The 19,492-nt window shown below is 37.8% G+C and overlaps 1 protein-coding gene across 3 annotated transcripts in view; it reads right to left on the bottom strand.

Annotated features, from left to right (window-relative positions):
• Positions 1–19,492, bottom strand: part of CD109 (CD109 molecule) — a 135,779-nt gene that overhangs the window by 34,561 nt on the left and 81,726 nt on the right. For all 3 annotated transcript variants that reach the window (XM_040983637.1, XM_040983638.1, XM_040983639.1), the window contains 7 exons: positions 15,581–15,655; positions 15,159–15,219; positions 10,167–10,308; positions 9,120–9,237; positions 6,767–6,880; positions 5,281–5,499; positions 1,107–1,251 (listed from right to left, as the gene is read on the bottom strand). In XM_040983637.1, coding sequence (XP_040839571.1) covers positions 1,107–1,251; positions 5,281–5,499; positions 6,767–6,880; positions 9,120–9,237; positions 10,167–10,308; positions 15,159–15,219; positions 15,581–15,655 — 874 coding nt within the window. The remainder of the gene's footprint in view (positions 1–1,106; positions 1,252–5,280; positions 5,500–6,766; positions 6,881–9,119; positions 9,238–10,166; positions 10,309–15,158; positions 15,220–15,580; positions 15,656–19,492) is intronic.

The following is a 19,492-nucleotide window of genomic DNA, read 5'->3' as shown; positions in this document are numbered from 1 at the left end:
GATCATCAGTTCCCCCAGGTTCTCAGGATTTCAGATTCAGAGTGAATTACACCCCTGGCTTTCCTGGATATCTGGCTTTAGATCATTAGATTTCTCAGCCTTCATAACTGGATGAGCAAATTCCTTCATGACCTTCCTCATCTCCAATTGCTTTTGTTTCTCTGGAGATCCTCATTCATACCTCATTTGTGTGAAGGCTAGGTTTAATTCAAAATGTAATAGGAGAGGTAACAAAAGTCAGTGGACAAATGTTTGTTGTAAAGGTTACTTGCATTTTGCACTGAAAAGTGCTCTAAGCAGTAGATCTCTCAAACCTTGCTTAACAAAATCACTCACAGAAACTTTTCAAAAAAACAGCAAGTATTTTCAAATATTTCATGAAAGCAAATATTATGAAAAATAATGCATGGATTCCAAAAACCATTTGTATCAAAATAAATCATTTAATTCTATGTTCCTGGTCTTCTATACATTCTCAGCCACAGCCCAAGGGAGTCTGACTTAGAAGGTAAACAGTCCAGACATTTGTCTTTTAACAAAGCTCCACAGAGGATTCTGACAGCCCCCAGTGGTCATCCAGCCACAGGAGCCTGAAGCTCTGTTCTTAGGAGCTTTTCCTTCCAGCCATTGGGAGCCTTGCTGCTCAAACTGTGGCTCTCAGACCAGAAGCATCACTACCTTCCACAACTTGTTAGATATGCAGCACCCCAGACTCCACCCAAGCTTACTAAACCACAATTTGCTTCTAAACAAAACTGCAAATGATTCACACACACAGTGAATATTGAGAGGAACTGGCCTGGCATCCATAGATCATTCACACGTTTGTTGAACATTGAAAGGAACTGGCCTAACATATATGATTTACTTCCCTCTCTATGGTCATAAACAGCTAAAATCCAATAAAAACTTTTAATATCTTCTTATTAAGATAAAAAAAGAAAATACGACTCTAAAATGAAAGAACAATATAAGGAGGGGGCTTCTAAAAGTTCAAGAGAATGGAATTAAAAGATAATGCATATTAGTCACGAATACTTTGGAGGTCCCCTCGTATATATCACATACCAATAAACCAGTAGGATATTGCTATACTCTATTCTTACCAATTACGTTGATCTGAATTCTTTCACTGCCACTGACTGTGTCAGGAGGAAATGAGAAACTCAAAGATTTTGTTGTAGTTCCTATCTTTTTATCAGTCAAGTCTAGTAAGATGGATTCTGAATATGATTTTTCTATTCCTTCAGCCTGTTGGAAAAAAAGGAACACAATTAACATGGCCATTATCCATCTATTTTGAAAGAATTACATGTATATATAAAGATAAACCTTAGGAGGCCTATCGTGTCTGAGGTTGGTGCACAGCTAGGTAAATGCCTCAAACTCTGTTAAGTAATTACTTCCTAGGTAAATTACACAACACATTTCATGGAGTGGTAATGAAAGTGACAAAGAAAAGGTAAAAACATGCTTAGAAAAACTCTCTGGAGAAGAGACTATTATTCTAAGACAAGAATTATGTATATGATCCTATATGTTTGACAGGGCTGGGATTTGAACCCCAGAACAAAGTAATAACCCACTATGGTGAAATATCTTTTTATGCAGATAAAAATATGAAAACTCTGTACAATTTCTTTTGCCTACACTGAGCAATTCCAAAGGTCCAAATCTTCATGACAATTTGATAACAACGTAGAATTCCAATGTAGATATTTGTAGATGTCAATGAATGACTGTATCGGACTCTTTACAAGAGAACTTTTGAATATTCTGAGAATGTAAAATTGTACAGCCATTGTGAGAAAGAGTACAGGAATTCTTCAAAAGAACTCAGAACCATCATAGCATCCAGCAGTTTCACAGCTGGGTATATATATCCAAGGGAAATGAAATCAGTCTGCCAAACAGACATTTACACTCCCCATTCAATGCAGCACTATACACCATGGCCAAGAAATGAAACAACTTAAGCATTCATCCACTGATGAATGAATGAAGAAATGTGGTCTGCATGCATAATGAATACACTTCAGCCATGAAACAGATGAAATCTTGTCCATCACAATAACACAGCTGGATCTAAATGAATATGTATGCATACATGTGTGAACGTATATGCAGAAATTATATATAGATAAAGTAACACAAGTGCAGAAGAGCAAGTACCACATGATCTCCCTCATACATGGATTCTGAAAAAAGTGATCTCATAGAAGTTGAGTGTAATGATGGTTACGCCTATGAAAGGAAAGGAAAGAGAGTGAATGAAAGAGGTCAATTGATGGGCATCGAGTTGCAGCTAGATAGGAGTAAGTTTGGAGATTCTATTGATCCTAGAGTGACTATAGATAATGTTAGTGTACTATACATTTCTCTATTGTAAAGGAAAGTAGAAGATAGGCTTTTCAATGTTTTTACCATAAAGAAATATTAACATTGAGGAAATGTGTATGTTTACCCTGATTGGGCACATTACACATAAACACATTATTAAAACATCATGTAGTAGTATTTTGTAAATATGTACACTTTCATATGTGTTTGAGTGGTGACAGTGATGGCAATGACAACAGAAGTGGCAGCTACAGCAGGTATGTGAGCAGGGTGGCGACCACGTGGCAACTGTTATCATTTGGGGAAGCTGCTGAACCTGATCACCATACTGAAAGGTGATTTTGTACCTACTCTGGCTGTGCTTAACAATGGCCAGAAATTCAGTAGCATTAACCACTTGAAGATAATCTGGCATCCCCACAAAAACAGGTTTTTAAGGAAGAGAAAGGGTTTGAGGTGATGCTGGTTACACAGCACTTGCACTTTGCAAATGTTAACCTGATGTGGGTTCTCTATAATCAACAGATTTCCAAGCAGCAATCAGTGCTTCACACACACACGTATATGCACCAAAATTTCTATGTGATCAATTGCATGAAGCAACTATAGCTTTTAACATAGGATCTGGAAGCAAAACCCTTACTGAATGTTTTGCATATGTGGCTGGATGTCATGAGAAAGCAAAAGAATTCATCACATTAAAAAGTTAGTAGGTAATTTCCTAAGTAATATCAGAAAGGACAATTCAATGCCTCAGTCCTCAGGATGAGTGCAATTGACTATGGGGGAATGGAAGAATGGATACATTAAAGAAACTCCTTATGAAGCTATTCATGTAAGAGCTGAAGCTCTTACTGTGCCCCAAGCACTTACAGACCACTCAAAGCCTAGGAGAAAATTGAAGTTGCCAGTGTGTCCCACAAGTGGGAGCCAACTGTTCAAGCAGGTGACAAAATACAACACAACAGCATCAAAATGAAACCTCTGATGAGCATCATATATGTGCCTTTAACAGATTTTATTAAAGCAACTCTCCATGTGGAAGTAACTCTACTTTCTGTTCTTTCTTCTTCCACAAATGCAATATGCCATAAGAGCATCAGCTTGACCAGCCTGTCATGATCAGATTTATATAAAGCGGAGGCATCACGGCTTGTTTTGTATTGGCTACACTACTGCTTTCAACATGAAAGCTTATGATTTGGTAGGGCTTTCTAATCTTCAAGAAGGCACATAGCCAACCTGGTAGAGGAATGATGCAAAGTAGATATGCTGATATTATTCCTTCCACATGTTCACAATTACTTTCAAATCCTAAGAGTTCTACAAAATGGAAAACTTAATTTGCAAACATTTTCAAAACTCACTTTCCTCTTCATGGACACAACTCTGTTCTGATATTAATTCATCAGATTTCTTTGTGATGGAGTACCATCATCATTCACAAGTTAAGATTCATGGCATTAGCATATACGTTAGATTCTACTAAGAAAACAGAGGTGACAGCACTGGCATTGTGGTACAACGGGATAAGCTATTGTGTTTGAAGCTAGTATATCATTTGGGCTTCAGTTTGAATTCTGGTTGTTCCATTTTCAGTCCAACTCCCTAATAATGTGCCTTAAAAAGCAATGGAACACGACCCAAGCACTTGGACCTTGCCATCCACATGGGAGACCAAGATGGAGTTCCAGGCTTCTAGCTTTGCCCCGATCCAGCACCAAGTGAACCAGAAAATGGAAGCTCTCCACTCCATGCCATTCCAACTCTACTTACCAACAAAACTTTGCCTTTCAAACAAAATAAATAAATCTTTTTAAATTTTAAAGAAATGGTAAAGAAAATTTTATCAGTGACACATTGATCATTCAGTAGCATGTTATTTAACTTTATGTCTTTGTAAATTTTCTATTGTTTCTTCCTCTTGTTGATTTTGTTTGATTTATTTATTTGTTTTATTTGTTTTATTTGATTTTATCTTGTTGATTTTCATTTAAGGGGATGTATAGCAACTGTGTAACAGAGCCTATCATACTCAGATGTGAAGATACAATGCAGTACACATCTCTACTTCCAGATGGACTCCCAATGAAACTGGTAACTATTAACTATGTGTTGACGATAGGATGTGGGACTCTACCTACAATCAGGAAACACTTAAATAGCAGAATGATGGGCTTATGACTTTTATGAAAGATTATACTATTATAATGATATAGGGGAAATTGTTGGGGGGTGGGAACTTACGGAGTGAGGAAGGGAAATTCCAAAGCCTATAGAACTGTATCATAAAATTATAAAATAAATGAATTTTAAGAAAAAAGTTGAGCTTTCTTTTTTAAGCTTTTGATGGAATGTCATAGAAGAATCTGTTAAAGGTACAAGGTGTTGCTTTGTTATCTTTTTACAGCTAGGCATTTGTAAATATCGAAAATTAAGATGGCTGATGAGGTCCTATAAACAACAGCTGCCCAGAGCGTATGTAACTGACATAATTCTTTCTTCTTCTCTTTAAACATGATAAGAAACTTGTAGTGTAGTATTAGCTTCTCTGTTTCTAATTGGCTGCTGACAACCTAAATGAATCTAACACACTGTATAAGCTGCCTTGCAGGTGCTACACAGCTTAAGTGATGCTGCTTTGTCAAATACAGTTCAAACCAAAATCTTTAAAAAAATCATGAAAGAGTCTTTGTAGTCACATTCATGATTAAATTTCAAAAAGAAATGAACAATTCTTTCTAAGACAGTGTGTGTTTCTATGTTACAGATGTATGTAGATTTACATGTAAAACATACAGATGTCAAAATCATCAAGCACTTCCAAGAACGTAGACAGCCTGGTATGATAGCCAACAAATTTTACCAAGAGAAAACACATCTTCTGTTTCTGTCCGAGGTATACATTTCCATTTTGCTTATTTAAGACTAAGTATTTACCTTTACAAAAACCTTCTGAGTGATGGCATCAGAAGCATTGGCTGCAAAAGCTGTTACTGTGATAGGAATTTCTCCCAGATGTGTTGGTCTGACAGGGAAAAGAACAGTCACCCCATCCTCACTGGAGACCAGAATGGTCTGTTGGTATCCTGTGGCATTCATTTCATTGGAAGTCATTAAAATATCAAATTTGTCACTTTTTTCGATGGTTATCTTAACCTGGAAGAAAAAGAAATATGGAAAGTTTTGTATAAAATAAGTGCTCTTCAGTAGAGATTTTTATCACCACTTTACATAGTATTAATCTGTGAGTTTCAAGATTGGAGATTATTAGAAAAATATTCAACCCAGATGATGAAGGCTGTCAGAAAAGACTTCACTTCTTTTCAAGACTTTACTTCTCTATCTCCAGATATCTGGAGGAAGGACACCTTTAGCTTCATTTCCAGTCCTCCCACTAATATAAAACTTATTGCACAAAGCCAATGAGTGCTAAGACTGCACAGAAAAGCTGTTCCATTTGCTGTTATCACTATCAGCCTTCATTTAGCTTTGTCTCCCTTAGAGACACTGGTACTATTAAGAAACAGTGAGACAAACACACATAAGGATCCCTGCTGGAATGATTGCAAGGAAAGCGCAAGTCAAGCCTGAAGCAGATCTTGATGGTAAACTCCAATAAGGCTGCCAATCTCACCCAGACAGCATTTGTCTAAGTTTACATTTTATTAATCATATTCTCCATTAAATTGTATTTGCTGGGAACTAGTGCACTAGACACTGAAAGTGACACTTCTGATTCCAGATATTTTGCACATGAAATTGCATCGGATTGAATAAATTAAGAAGCAAAATTGGAAAATAAAAACAATATATAGATACAGTGTTTAAAGAAGTTATAGCATTCTTGTGCAATAAGGTTAATTCCATATCACTATTCACTGTAAAGCATGGGCAGAATCAGCACAACTGACAGAACAGCATAAACAATAGACCTGATGCTCCCCTTCCAGGGAACTGACTGGCTAAGGAAACACCAGGCCCATGAGTCAGGAAATAAATCCTTGGGAATACAATGCACTGCTTCCAAACAAAGACTGCAAATGCAACAAAATGGGCCAGCGTCCTCCGGAAAGGCACCCTGGACCTGTGGGGATCCTTCTAGCCAGCTGCAGTGGACTTGGTAACAGCAATGAAAAGCAGTAACATGGTCTAGACTAGCAGGAAATGCACAGCAGCAGGAGAAAGGAATGCTGCAGAGACAGCAGGAAATGAAGGAACTACTGTGCAAAGAGTGAACCACAGAGTGTCTGGACCTTAATAAGCAGAAGAATTCACTGACCAGGATGATCTGCTTTCAATTCCCCAGAAACTAATGCATAGAAGAGGCTGAGAAGCCAGATGTCCAAATGTCCAAGCCAAATCCCACATGACTTTTCATTTTCCCATGAAGCAAAAATGATAAACAAGACCCTGAAAATATTACCTCAATGGCGTCCTGCAAGTAATTGAATAGGATTACTTCCAAAGCAAATTCTTCACCTCTGATAACAGAGTAGGGAAGATTCAAATAAATGAAAAATGGCTGAAAGGCTTGCAGCTGCAAATAACATAATGAGTACATCTTGTTATTCAAGTCAAAAGTATTCACATTTTACCCAGTTAAAGTAACCCTTACAAAACCTGTAACACTTGAAGCTTTACCTAGAAATGTCTGCTTACTAGCAATAGAATGCAAAAGCATGTAATCCCAGTAAATGCCAGGAAAATTATTTCATTTATATTATTAAAACAATCATCAACATATCTTACTAATTGCCAACTAAAAGTGAGGCATGTCATAAATTATTTCACATAATCATCACTATCCTACAAAAATGTTACACTCTTGTTTTACAGAAAAGAAAAAGAAGTTGGAAGCTTCTATAACTAGTATAAGATCATGTTGCTAGCTAGCAGAAAAGCCAGAATAGATCCCTCCCTGTCTGATGCCAAAGCAAGTTGTTTTTCTGCTGTCACCGACCGAATCTATCAGTTTTAAAAGGCACTGAGTGGGCCTGGTGTGGTGGCCTAGTGGCTAAAGTCCTCCTCTTGCATGCACCAGGATCCCACAGGGGTGTCAATTCATACCCTAGCTGCCCCACTTCCCATCCGGCTCCTGCTTGTGGCCTGGGAAGGCAGTCAGGGCCAGTCCAAAGGCATGGGACCCTGCACCCACATGTGGGGCTGGGAGTTGGCTTCCTGGTTCCTAGCTTTCCATCAGCTCAGCTCTGGCTATTGCAGCCATTTAGAGAGTGAATCTCTTTGCCTCTCCTTTTCTCTGTGGATCTGTCTTTTAACTAAAAATAAATAAATCTTAAAAAAAAAAAAAAGCCACTAGGCAAGCCAAACAGTCCCTGTGTTATTCCGGGGGGGGGGAGGGGGAACCTAACCACGGCAGGAAATGCTCTGCTTACTCCCTTTAACACATGCATGTGTGCTTTCTCCTTGGTGACGCAACTCCAACATTGTTGGCCAACTTGTGCAGATACATTGAGTCCCTCCCCGTTCTCTCAGGCCAAATCTTACTTAGTGTTCACTGTTGTTCTCACCTCTCATTGGCACCAGTAATTGCCTCGAGAGGTTGATCTGGTCATTGTGAAAGTGTCTCATATGATCACAATCACTGCAGACAGTGCTATTGGTGAAGGTCTGCAATGTTCAGGGCAGTCTCAGACAGTAAAGAATTGTCTCGTGCACCTAATAATTCTTCACAATTTCTTCAGACGTTTAGGTAGACAAAGTTTCTGATGTCCAATGTATACATTGCCGAAGTATATTTCTATACACACTGTATTTTTTCATGAACACATTTATAACATAAACTGAGAGAATGTTGTACTTTGTTCTGTTTATAACATGTACCAAAAGCTATTCACCACTTCAGAAAGTTACATCACCATAAGCAGCATCACTAAAGGTTTTTAAGTTGCTGAAGTAGCACACGAGTTACTTCGTCATTGTTGCTACACACAGGGAGATTCTGTGTTTGGTGTGAGCATTTAAATGTGCCACTCTGCCTTCAGGTGCAGCTGTAACTGATCACTTACATACGAATTATATTTTACTACACATTACTTTCCTTTTGTTTCTCCATAGTATTTCACTCAGGCCATCACACTGATGCTTTTGGAAAATCAGAATGTATGTAGGTGAGTTATATTTTTTTAAAAATTCATTTTGGGCTTTCAGAAAGGAAACACTTTTTGAAGGGGCTTTTGAAGAACTATATGTTAGTAATGATATAGAGGAACTAGGTGGAGGGGGAGGGAATTGGGGTGGGGATAAGGGAATATGGAACTGTACCATAAAATGATAATAATAATAATAAAATGTTAAAAAAAAAAAAGGATGAAAAAAGGGGGGGTTGGCTGAAGTGGTTGAGAGTTCCTATTCCCAGGACACTAGTGTTCGTTATATTCCTCTTGTCAGTCACGGCTACAGTAAACACAAGATGGAATTTGACCAAAGAGATGTGAAGGAATGTCAGCTGGAGGATATCTTTAGAAGTTCTGCTCTTCCTTGAAGAGGGACACATGGAAATTCTCTCTCTTTTTGTCTTTAGAAGTGGTTAGATCCACTCAGCAATGAACATTTCTATCCAAATCTTAATATGAGCCTAGCATATTGAACACAGTTTACATTCTAAAATATGAAGCACATGAAAAACAAAAGCAAAGCTAATAACTAAACTATAATGAATATCATAAGCAATAATTTTTTGTAAAGTCTCTAAGTAGCTGAAACTTTCTTAACCTAATATACTATAACCACTGACAAAGAGTCCTTTAATATACTACCTCCACTGGAGCAGCTGTTAGTCCAAGCCCTAAGTCCTCAGAGATGACAAAGGCATTAGCAACCCAAGAAGTGATGGAATCAGGTACAGTAACTTCAAATGCTTGGGTAGTCTTGGAGCTGAAGCAAAGATAAATATATACAATCACAAAACTAAGAATAGACATTTTTATAGTAAGTCAACATAATTTAACTACTTTTGGAAAAATTTTTATCTTCCAGGTCACAGATCTAAATTTAAAACTATCTAAAACATCCAGGCATAAAACAATAGATCCCAAATTCTCAAGGAATAGACCACAATGTGATACAATAATACATATCACTACATAGTCCAATATAATTTTTCTATATTTATCCTTAAAAGTGCCAGGCTACCTTCAGAATAATCACTACTTTTTATTAATTTTGTATGGAGAGTAAATACATAAGTTCAACTGTAACTACAATTCTATTTCTCTAAATATGCAGTTTTTGTCTGTATCCCTGTCATATGACTGATTGGTTTTGGGTTTTTTTTTTTAATTACATTTGATTCTTGTCTTATTTCAAATATCTCTAATTGGTTAACTGTAAAATACTGTATAGATTTGATTTGCTGCTTGGCTATTAGGTAAAACATGGTTTGCCAGTTAGGCTGGATTCCTTCCAACACATGCAGGCCCTCCAGCTGTGGCTCACTGGGAATGCCAAGAAAGGCCAGCTGGCAGCCCTGCCAGAAGGGAATCTCACACCATCACCCTCCCTGAACCACATCCACAAATACACTCCCAAAAATTCTTCTCCAATGAGATCCACCTATTTCACGAAAGTTAAAATTGCCCTTAATTTGAAGTGAGCCTCTCATTGATGGTACATTCCCAATAAGACATGTGGCTTTATTAACTACCATATTTAAAATCAATAAGCATCATTCTAAAGTTAAAAATATTTTGTCTACTTAGTCTTAATTAAACTATATTTTTACATAAATACCAGAAACAGGATCAAACTTATTGAAAACAAACACTAAGCAAAATATATATGGGCAAAATATGATAAATGTTTACCCCATGAGGGTGTCTAGCCAAATCCAAGTTTCTGGAAAGTGCTTCCTGATTCGTGGGTTGTCAACTGAAGAGAAGCCATGAAAGCTTACCATGCTTTCCTCATTTTCCTCCAAAAACTCCTCAGAATACTCCAAACTGTCATCTAAAAATAAATGTTGACCATGAGCAGGCAAACAGTTACTAGACAGAATGAATTATAAACTTGATGCATACTTTAGATTTTGTCTTGCCCTATCTCTCATTTTACAGATGAGAAACCTAAAAGAAGTCAGATGCTGACCTAAGGTTACTTGGGCAAGGACAATGACAGCAGGGCCAGAACTAAAGCAAATAAACAAATTTTTTAAATTCTCAGAAAAACTGCTTATGGGTAAGTTGTCTAAATTTTTTTAATTTGTATTAAAGTTAAGTTACATCCCTAAACCCATTTATAGTGTTTCTCTTTTTTTAAGATGTATTTGTTTGAATGGCAGAAATATAGAGAGGTAGAAGCAGAAACAAAGAGAGAGGAATATTTCACCTGCTGGTTCACACCCCAAATGGCCACAATAGCCAAAGCTGGGCCATGGCTAAACCAGAAGCCAGGTCTCCCAAGTGAACATAGTCCCGAGTACTTGAGCTGTCTTCCACTACTCTGCCAAGCACATAACCGGGAGCTGAATGGGAAGTGGGGCGCCTGGGATAAAAATGGAATGCCAGCACTACAAGTGGCAGCTTAATCCACTGTAACACACTGCCAGTTTCATGTTATCTTCCTTTTATCCACCTAGTATTGATTATCATTTACATACCACTCATAACAACTTTAACATGTTTCAATCACTAGTTTACTGAACATCATGATTTTTTAAAGTTATGTTGTCACACAGATGTTGGATCATATATTTCCACTTTTCACATTTTCTCCAAATCCAAAATTATTTCATATTGTAATGTGAAGAAAATGACACTGTACTAAGTACCAAGAGTACAAAGAAGAAGGCAGTGAGCTCCACTCACAGTCAGTGAAGGAAAGAGACAAATAGAAAAGTAGGAGAAAATAGAATCATGGAAAGGATCTATTTAATATACAGAAAATGGTACATTTTACATGGAATCCACATACTGAATGGATACAACTAGAAAAAAACACCTATTGACAAAGGTAATGGAGAGATGTGGAAAAGTCATGTAAGTAGAGAATGCAGAGAGCAACTGGTAAACCTCAGTGAACCCACAGACGCAGCTGGTTAAAGAGGGAGACCTGGATTAGGGACCAGCAGTGCTTCGTGCTGTGTAACAATCAGCTGTAAGAAAGTTGAAAGGTGTGTCCAAAAGAAGACATATACACAAACTTTTGGGAGCATGATCTCAAGGACGCAAAACCAGGATACAATTTGAGGCACTAAGAGGGATAAGACGTCAGTTTGAATTTTTTAAAAAAGCTCCTATCAGAGTAACATGGATTCTGCTAAAACTCAAGCAAGAAAAAACATCAAATTTGTGGTGAAGTCTATACAGAAGAATGGTGAGATCATTCATGTCTTAAAAGTATATAGGAGCAAAACATGTTGCTCTTTTTAAACTAATTCCCAAATAATAACATAGTGCCCAATATCAATTGCAAGCATTTCAAATATGACCAAAAATAAACCACCTTAAAAAAAACTACAGAGGGCCCAGCGCTATAGCCTAACAGCTAAAATCCTTGCCTTGAATGCACTGGGATCCCATATGGATGCCAGTTCATATTTCAGCAGCTGCTCTTCCCATTCAGCTCCCTGCTTGTGGCCTAGGAAAGCAGTCAAAGATATCCCAAAACCTTGGGACCCTGCACCCATGTAGGAGACCCCGAAGAAACTCCTGGCTCCTGGCTTTAGATTAGCTCAGCTCCAGCCATTGCAGCTACTTGAGGAGTGATCAATGGACAGAAGATCTTTCTCTCTGTGTATCTGACTTAAAAAAAAAAAAAAAAAACCCTATGGAGAGGAGAAACAAGATGGTGTCACACTGGGTAACAAAAGGCTGTGGAGCTAAAGGAACAACAGCAAGCTGCACAGGCACAAGCCAGGAAAGACCTCACTTCGGAATCAGTGCATTGCACTGGTCTCGCAGGGAAAATAGCACTGACTTGGCTTCCTGTGGGTTTCACCCAAAACAGGTCTGGTTTGCCCTCAGACCTAACAACCAGCAGGTTCCAGCAAAACCAGCATCACTGACAACCCAGTGATTCAGGACAGCTGGCGTCTCGGTAATGCTTAGCACTGCTTGAACCAGTAATGGGAGAAAGGCTGTGCAGACAATAGTACAGAGTCACAGGGCGTGAAAAGTGAAGCGCCCCCTGCTAGGGCTATGGAAACCATGATGAGTGCCTAGCACGAGTCGGACTGAAACTCACTGGAGGAAGTGGCACGAGCGACTCAAACAAAGAACTGGGTACCGAATGCAAATCGGTAAAATCAACTGACAGACCAGTTGGCAACACAGCTTAAAAACCTGCCCTAAGGAAAGAAATCTGCTAACCAGAACAGCAATGACCAAGAGCAAAAGAAGAGACGGAAAGACAATGAATATTACTGATGTCTCCCTCACGAAGGAGCAAAAACCATTGTAAACTGCAGAGTTAATGGAGGAAAACATCGAGGAAATGGGGAATAAAGAATTTTTAAAACTTACTATTATAAAACTTAACAATAACGACATGTTCAAGAGTTCAAGGAATTTAATAAATATGTCACACAGGAAACAGTAACATTGAAACAAAATTAAGCCCAATTATTAGAAATGAAGGACATAATGGAGCAAATAAAAACTCAGTAGAAAGCTTAATAATAGAATGAGCAAGGCAGAAGAAAGAACAGTGGGGAAAAATAAAAAAGCTGGAAGAGTAACTGAGTCAAGCTAAGAAAAGCATTCAATAATTAAGGGACACTATTATAAAGCCAAATATGAGTTATGGGAGTTCCAGAAGGCACAGAAAGAGAAATTGGGGTTAAAAATGTATTTAATGAAATAATAAAGGGAAACCTCCTTAATCTGGAGAAAGAATTGGGAAACAAAATACAGGAGGGATACAGAAGTCCCAATGGGGTTGACCAAAAGCAATCTTTACCAACTAATAATAGTCATGCTCTCTTCATTTGAACACAGGGAAAAGATCCTAAAATATGCATGTGAAAAAAATCAATTAACATATCGAGAATGGCAATCAGACTCGCAGCTGACCTCTTGCAAGAAACTCTACAGGCAAGAAGAGAATGAAGTGATATATTCCAGATTCTAAAAGGAAACAACTGTCAGGCCAGAATAACTTACCCAGCAAAGCTTTCCTTTGTCTTTGAAAATAAAAGAAAATTCTTCCACAATAAAGAAAAGTTCAAAGAATTTGCCTTTTCCAGATCTGCCCTACAAATCAAATTTAAAGATGTTCTATTGATAGAGAAAAGGAACAGCACCTACCAATACCAAGGCAAGCGTGGAAAATGTCCCAATAAAACAACAAAAGAAGACTAAACCAAATAATGAACAACCCATTGCTAAAATGATCGGACCAAATCAATGCCTATCTATATTAACCCTGAATGCAAATGGCTTACACTCATCAATAAAGCGTCAGAGACAAGCAGACTGGATCAAAAAACAAAACCCATCTATCTACTGCCTACATAAGACACATCTCACCAACAAAGATGCAGAAACTGAAGGTGAAAGGATGGTAAAAGATGTTCCAGGCTAATGGAAAAGAAAAACAAGCTGGTAAAGTCATTCTTATATCAGATAATACAGACTTTGGCATGAAAAATATTCAAAGAGATGAAGGACTCCACATAAAGATCCAAGGATCCATTCAGCAAGGAGAGAACACCTTATTAGCTTCTTGTGATGTTTTCTTTTTCATCTCTAATTTTACTTGGCTTTTCTCTCTTGGTTTTCTTTGTTACTCTAGATTTAAAATTTGTTTTGCTCATTTAAAACTGGCTTTTTCTTGTTGCAATTTATAGTTTAGTTTCAATTCCATTTATTTTTGCTGCAATTTTTGTCATTACTTGCTTTCTATTCATCTTTTCTTTTTAAGCAGGTCCATGAGATGCATTAGTAGATCATTTACTTGAGATATTTTGATTTTTTGTAAGCACCTGATGTTATAAATGTTCGTTTCAATACTGTTTTTGCTACATACATCTCAGGGGTTTTAATATTTTTGTTTTCATTTTCATTTCTCCAAGAAATTTATTTTTCTTATTAATTTCTCAGTGACGCAAATGTCATTCAGTAGCAGCATTTTCTTCAAGAAAGTTTTTTATTTTCATTTCTTTAGCAACATATTGGTCATTCAGTAGCATGCTATTTAACCTCATGTTGTTGTAAATTTTCTGTCTTCCTGTTGCTGATTTTGTTTTATGGCTTTTCATTTAAGGGGATTTATAATAACTGTAAAGTAGAGACTATCATACGCAGATGTGATGATACAATGCAATACGCTTCTCTACTTCCAAATCAAAGATGGTCTCCCAATGAAACTGTTAACTATACCTTGGCAATAGGATGCTGGACTCTGCCATTGTGCATACCTACAATATCAGGCACATTTAAATAGTAGAATAAAGGACTTAGAACTATTTATGAAGAATTATACTATTGTAATAATATAGGAGAAATCAGTAGGGGAGGTAGGTGGGATTTAAGGACAGATGTGAAATCCCAGGGACTATGGAACTGTATTATAAAATAATTACATAAATAAATAAATAACTATAAAGTATGACCAAATAAACTACAGAGAATAATGGAAATCATTTATTTATTTAAATAATCTAGTCTGGAGCCCAGATGAACATTCTATGCCATAGCTTAGATATACGTCTAAGTACATTAAACTCCAAATAGTTTAGGACAGAGAATAGAAAATAAGAATCACACTATCTGTGTTCAATCACAAAGTATCCATGCTATGTAGATATTATAAATACCTTGGGTGAAAGACAAATCATTTACAAGCCAGGTTTTACTTACAAACACCATCAATGTAATCCTTCGTAAGGTTCGCATCCGTCAATACCCAAAGGCCACATTCCTAGAAAGAATAATGTTTATTTTAAAATTAAGGTTTAAATGCTCTAAATTATTACAGAATTCTCTCCCACTTAATATTGCTCATTTCTGAGAGCTTAGTTACATAAAAATATATTAGACGTTCTCTTTCTCTCTGTCTCCCCTTCTCTTTAATATTTCACACATGTATGCACGTGTACACACACACGAAGACATTTCAAGCCAAAGAAAGCAATGTAAAGGAAAAAAATTATTTGCTTAATGACAATTCCAAGGCACATGTAATAAAAGGGTAGTAGTTCATAATGATTACTAATTCTGGAAGCACTTTCTATAGTAAAATATAAAATTTCTTCCCAGGTTATATAGCAAACTAAACATACCTGAAAGATTACAAAGGAATTTTTGAACATGCCTAAATAATATCCTGTATTATACAGCTCCAACTCCTGGACCACCTAAAGAAAAGACAAAAAAGAGTGAGTGGATGCATAATCTACTTTCCCTGTCTTCTGTAACATTTCTTATAATCCCTGAAAGAAAACAAAGCTTTCATGTTAATAGAATTTGAAAAGGACACAAACTGAACTGAGTTAGTAATAATATATAAACACTCATTCATGATTCAATCAAAATGCATGTTTAGTTTAAACTTAATTTTACTCTGCTCAGTCAGCTAGAATTCCTAAGACGAATGCATGCAAGTTCTATACAGGAAAAGCTGAAACATTACTGAGTAACAAGACCATCACATTGATGCAACTGAAAATATCTGTACTTTCGATGGAAATAAGTAAGTTAAATCTGATGGATCTTAATATAAGTTCTGTAAAGCATCAGTTACCTAGGCTAAAAAAAAAATCACAAAAGAGAAAAGAAATTACTAGTAACTATAAAAAGCACATAAAATGTAAAAATAAAATTAGAATATGGTCCAGTTTAAAAATAAAATATCAGAATTTTTTTAATAATGTGATTTAACAATTCCACTCTTAGGTATATACATAAAAAAAATGAAAACAATGACTCCAGGAGACACTTACAAGCCAAAGTTCTTTGTATCATTAGTCACAATAACCAAAAGATTAAAACAATTACATGCCAATGAAACATAAATGGATAAACAAAATGCAATTTATCCATTCGATGGAATACCACTCAGCCATAAAGAGAAATGAAGCCCTAAGACATGCTACAATGTGGGTGAAGCCAGACCAAAAAATGACAAATGTAAAGTCCCACTTACATGAAATATCTACAACAGGCAAATCAGCACAGACTGAAGTACAGTAGCATTAGCATGGGTTGGGGAAAGAGACTGAGAACGCATTATTGAATGGTCATGGAATCTTTGTATAATTTTAAGAAATAGATAGTAGTGATGGCAGCACAATGTTGTGAAGATTAATGTCACTGAACTGTAGACTGAAAAATGACAAAATATGAAGATTCTAGATTATATGAGTTCTTTACTACAGTTTTAAAAATAAAAGCAGTAAGCCTTTTTAAGTAACTTTCTTCATTCTTTCCCCTTATTTATGTTATCACTAACCAGAGAAATTAAAACAAAGTTGGAATTTAAACCATGAAAATATCTAAGTGCAAGTTGAAAAAGAAAACACATACTAGCATAAAATTAAACAGCCATAACCACTGTTTCTGCTATGCTAACAACCAAGGTTACATCCACAGTATGCAAACAAGAGGCTAGAACAAGCACTGATAACAAGCTTGTTCAAAATGATGGGATGAAAAAAACAGACAATTTCATAATGTCTCCGCCAGCTGGCCATCTAGGTAGCCCGACTACAGAGGGAGGGAGTCAGAATCATACATAATGAAGAGAAATGATTTCAGTTTCATGACTCTAGCTCCACCACAAAACACAAATACTTGAAACTGCTTCTGCCCACGCCCTAACATGAACAGATGGAAGCATTCAAGAAGAGACCTCTCTTATAAAGAAGTCCTCCTTTGCTCACCGGCTCAGTAAGAAAAACAGCCCTGCCAATATTGCCACAGAGGCTAGTGATGGAAAGGCTGGTGTCTGAAAATTATTGCAGGAAGATCTAGTACAACTAAATTATTCTAATACACTCAAGAGGCTCTCAGCAGCACTTAAAAATGTAAGAAAAAGGAAAGAAGCCAAACGGTCTATTATCAGAGGCTCCTGACTAAATTCTTCTGATCCTGCTGTGGAGGAACATGAAAACAAGTTCCCTGTGGAGGGAACTTGGATGAGTGAGGGGCACAAGAAAAGCCCCGACCCAGAGGAGGGTTGGTATTGAAGGTGCCAGGTGGCCCCAGACCATAGCAAAAGACAGCTAGAGACCCCAGTCACAAGGTGAAAGGTCTTTAAATTCTGCTCTTGCTTCCCCCAAGGGGTAGCCTCAGGACAACCACTGCTTAGAACCTTCCCCCAGAACAAACAGCAGCAAAGGCTCAGATGGCCTGAGGTGGATACCAGGACAAGCACTTCCACCCTCCTGACCTGAGAAAGTGAGTACGCACCCTCAGGGCTAGGGGATCCTAACCTCAGAAGACTGTGTCTTCAAGGTACTGCTTTTTCCACAGGAAAGAGTGTGGGGTTGTTAAGAGCAAAACTGAAAGGGGCCCAGCACAATAACCTAATGGCTAAAGTCCTGGCTATGCATGCCAGGATCCCATATGGGTGCCAGTTCGTGTCCCAGATACTCCACTTCCCATCCAGCTCCCTGCTTGTAGCCTGGGAAAGCAGTCAAGGATGGGCTAAAGCCTTAGGACCCTGTACCCTCATAGGAGACTCAGAAGCTCTTGGCTCCTGGCTTTGGATCAGCACAGTTTCAGCCCTTGTGGCTACTTGGGGGAATGAACCAGCAGATGGAAGATCTTTCTCTCCTTCTCTGTGTAAATCTGACTTTCCAATAAAAATAAATAAATAAATCTTTAAAAAAAGAGCAAAACTGAATGAAGGCAGGAAGTAAATAAAGAGGATAAAGTTCAGTCACCTAGGGGAATCTATAATGGAAACACAGCAGAAATAAGTATGTTCACATGTAGAAACACAGAGAAGTATGTCCCCTTGCATGCAATACAAGGATGGACTCACAGCAAAACGGCAGATAATCTCCTGCATTGTTGGGAGACACCTCAATGGCAGTATGACTTCTGAGTGTACACGAAAGATATCTATTGTAAGACTAGAGGACAGAGGTCCCAGCAGAGTGTTCTAGTGGCTAAAGTCCTCACCTTGAACGCACCGGTATCCCATATGGGCGCCGGTTCTAATCCTGGCAACCCTGCTTCCCATCCAGCTTCCTGCTTGTGGCCTGGGAAAGCAGTCAAGGACCCTGCACCCGTGTGGAAGACTCAGAAGAAATTCCTGGCTCCTGATTTTGGATCAGCACAGCACCTGCTGTTGCACTCACTTGGGGAGTGAATCGTCGGACAGAAGGTCTTCCTCTCAGTCTCTCCTCCTCTCTGTATATCTGACTTTCCAACAAAAATAAAATAAATCTTTTAAAAAATCCATCAATACAAACACTACACAGTTGAAGGAGTGTTTCAGCTTCCCTTGAATAAAGACCAACTGATTCCTCCAATTCAAAAGAGAGAGAGAGACTGGAGGGGAGAACAATGGGGAGGAGAGGGAGGAAGGGAGGGAGAGAAGAGATCCCGGTGCCTATTAAACTGTGTCATAAAATAAAGAAAAAAGTTGTTAAAAAAAAAAAAAAGAAAGAAAGAAATAGTTCAGCAGGTGAAATCTGACCACCCATTCTCTTTCCCCAGCAAACTTCATCAGAGGAGCTGCCAACTCAACTAGCGTTTCTAAGAAACACCCATGATTGGACTATACATGGCACATGAACTACTGACACAATTAACTCCAAAACATAAAACATACATGGTGCGAGCCAGCATCTTGGTGTGGCATCCTAAGCCTTTGCATGTGGTGCAGGCATCCCATATGATCCTCGGATTTGAGTCCTGGCTGTTCTATTCCAACCTAACTCCCTGTTAATGTGCCTCATAAAGCAGAAGAAGATGGCCAAGGTGCTTGGGCTCCTGTACCCACATGAGAGACCAGCAAGAAGCTCCTGGCTCCCAGTTTTGGACCACCTCAGCTCTGACCATTACAGCCATATGGGGAGTGACCCAACAGATGAAAGATGTGTGTGTCTTCTTCTATTTCTGAAACTCTGCCTTTCAAATAAAAAATAAATAAATGTTTAAAAATTTAAATATGCATGGTAAATATACAAATGGAAATAAAGGAAAATATTGGCAATTTGAATCTAGAACCAAATGATAAAAAG

This window comes from Ochotona curzoniae, unplaced genomic scaffold (genome assembly GCF_017591425.1).
Source record: "Ochotona curzoniae isolate NIBS_2020 unplaced genomic scaffold, NIBS_Ocur_1.0 contig_3819, whole genome shotgun sequence".
Lineage (NCBI taxonomy): Eukaryota > Metazoa > Chordata > Mammalia > Lagomorpha > Ochotonidae > Ochotona > Ochotona curzoniae.
The sequence above is the reverse complement of the archived record's forward strand: the minus strand, read 5'-3'. Positions and strand labels throughout refer to the sequence as shown.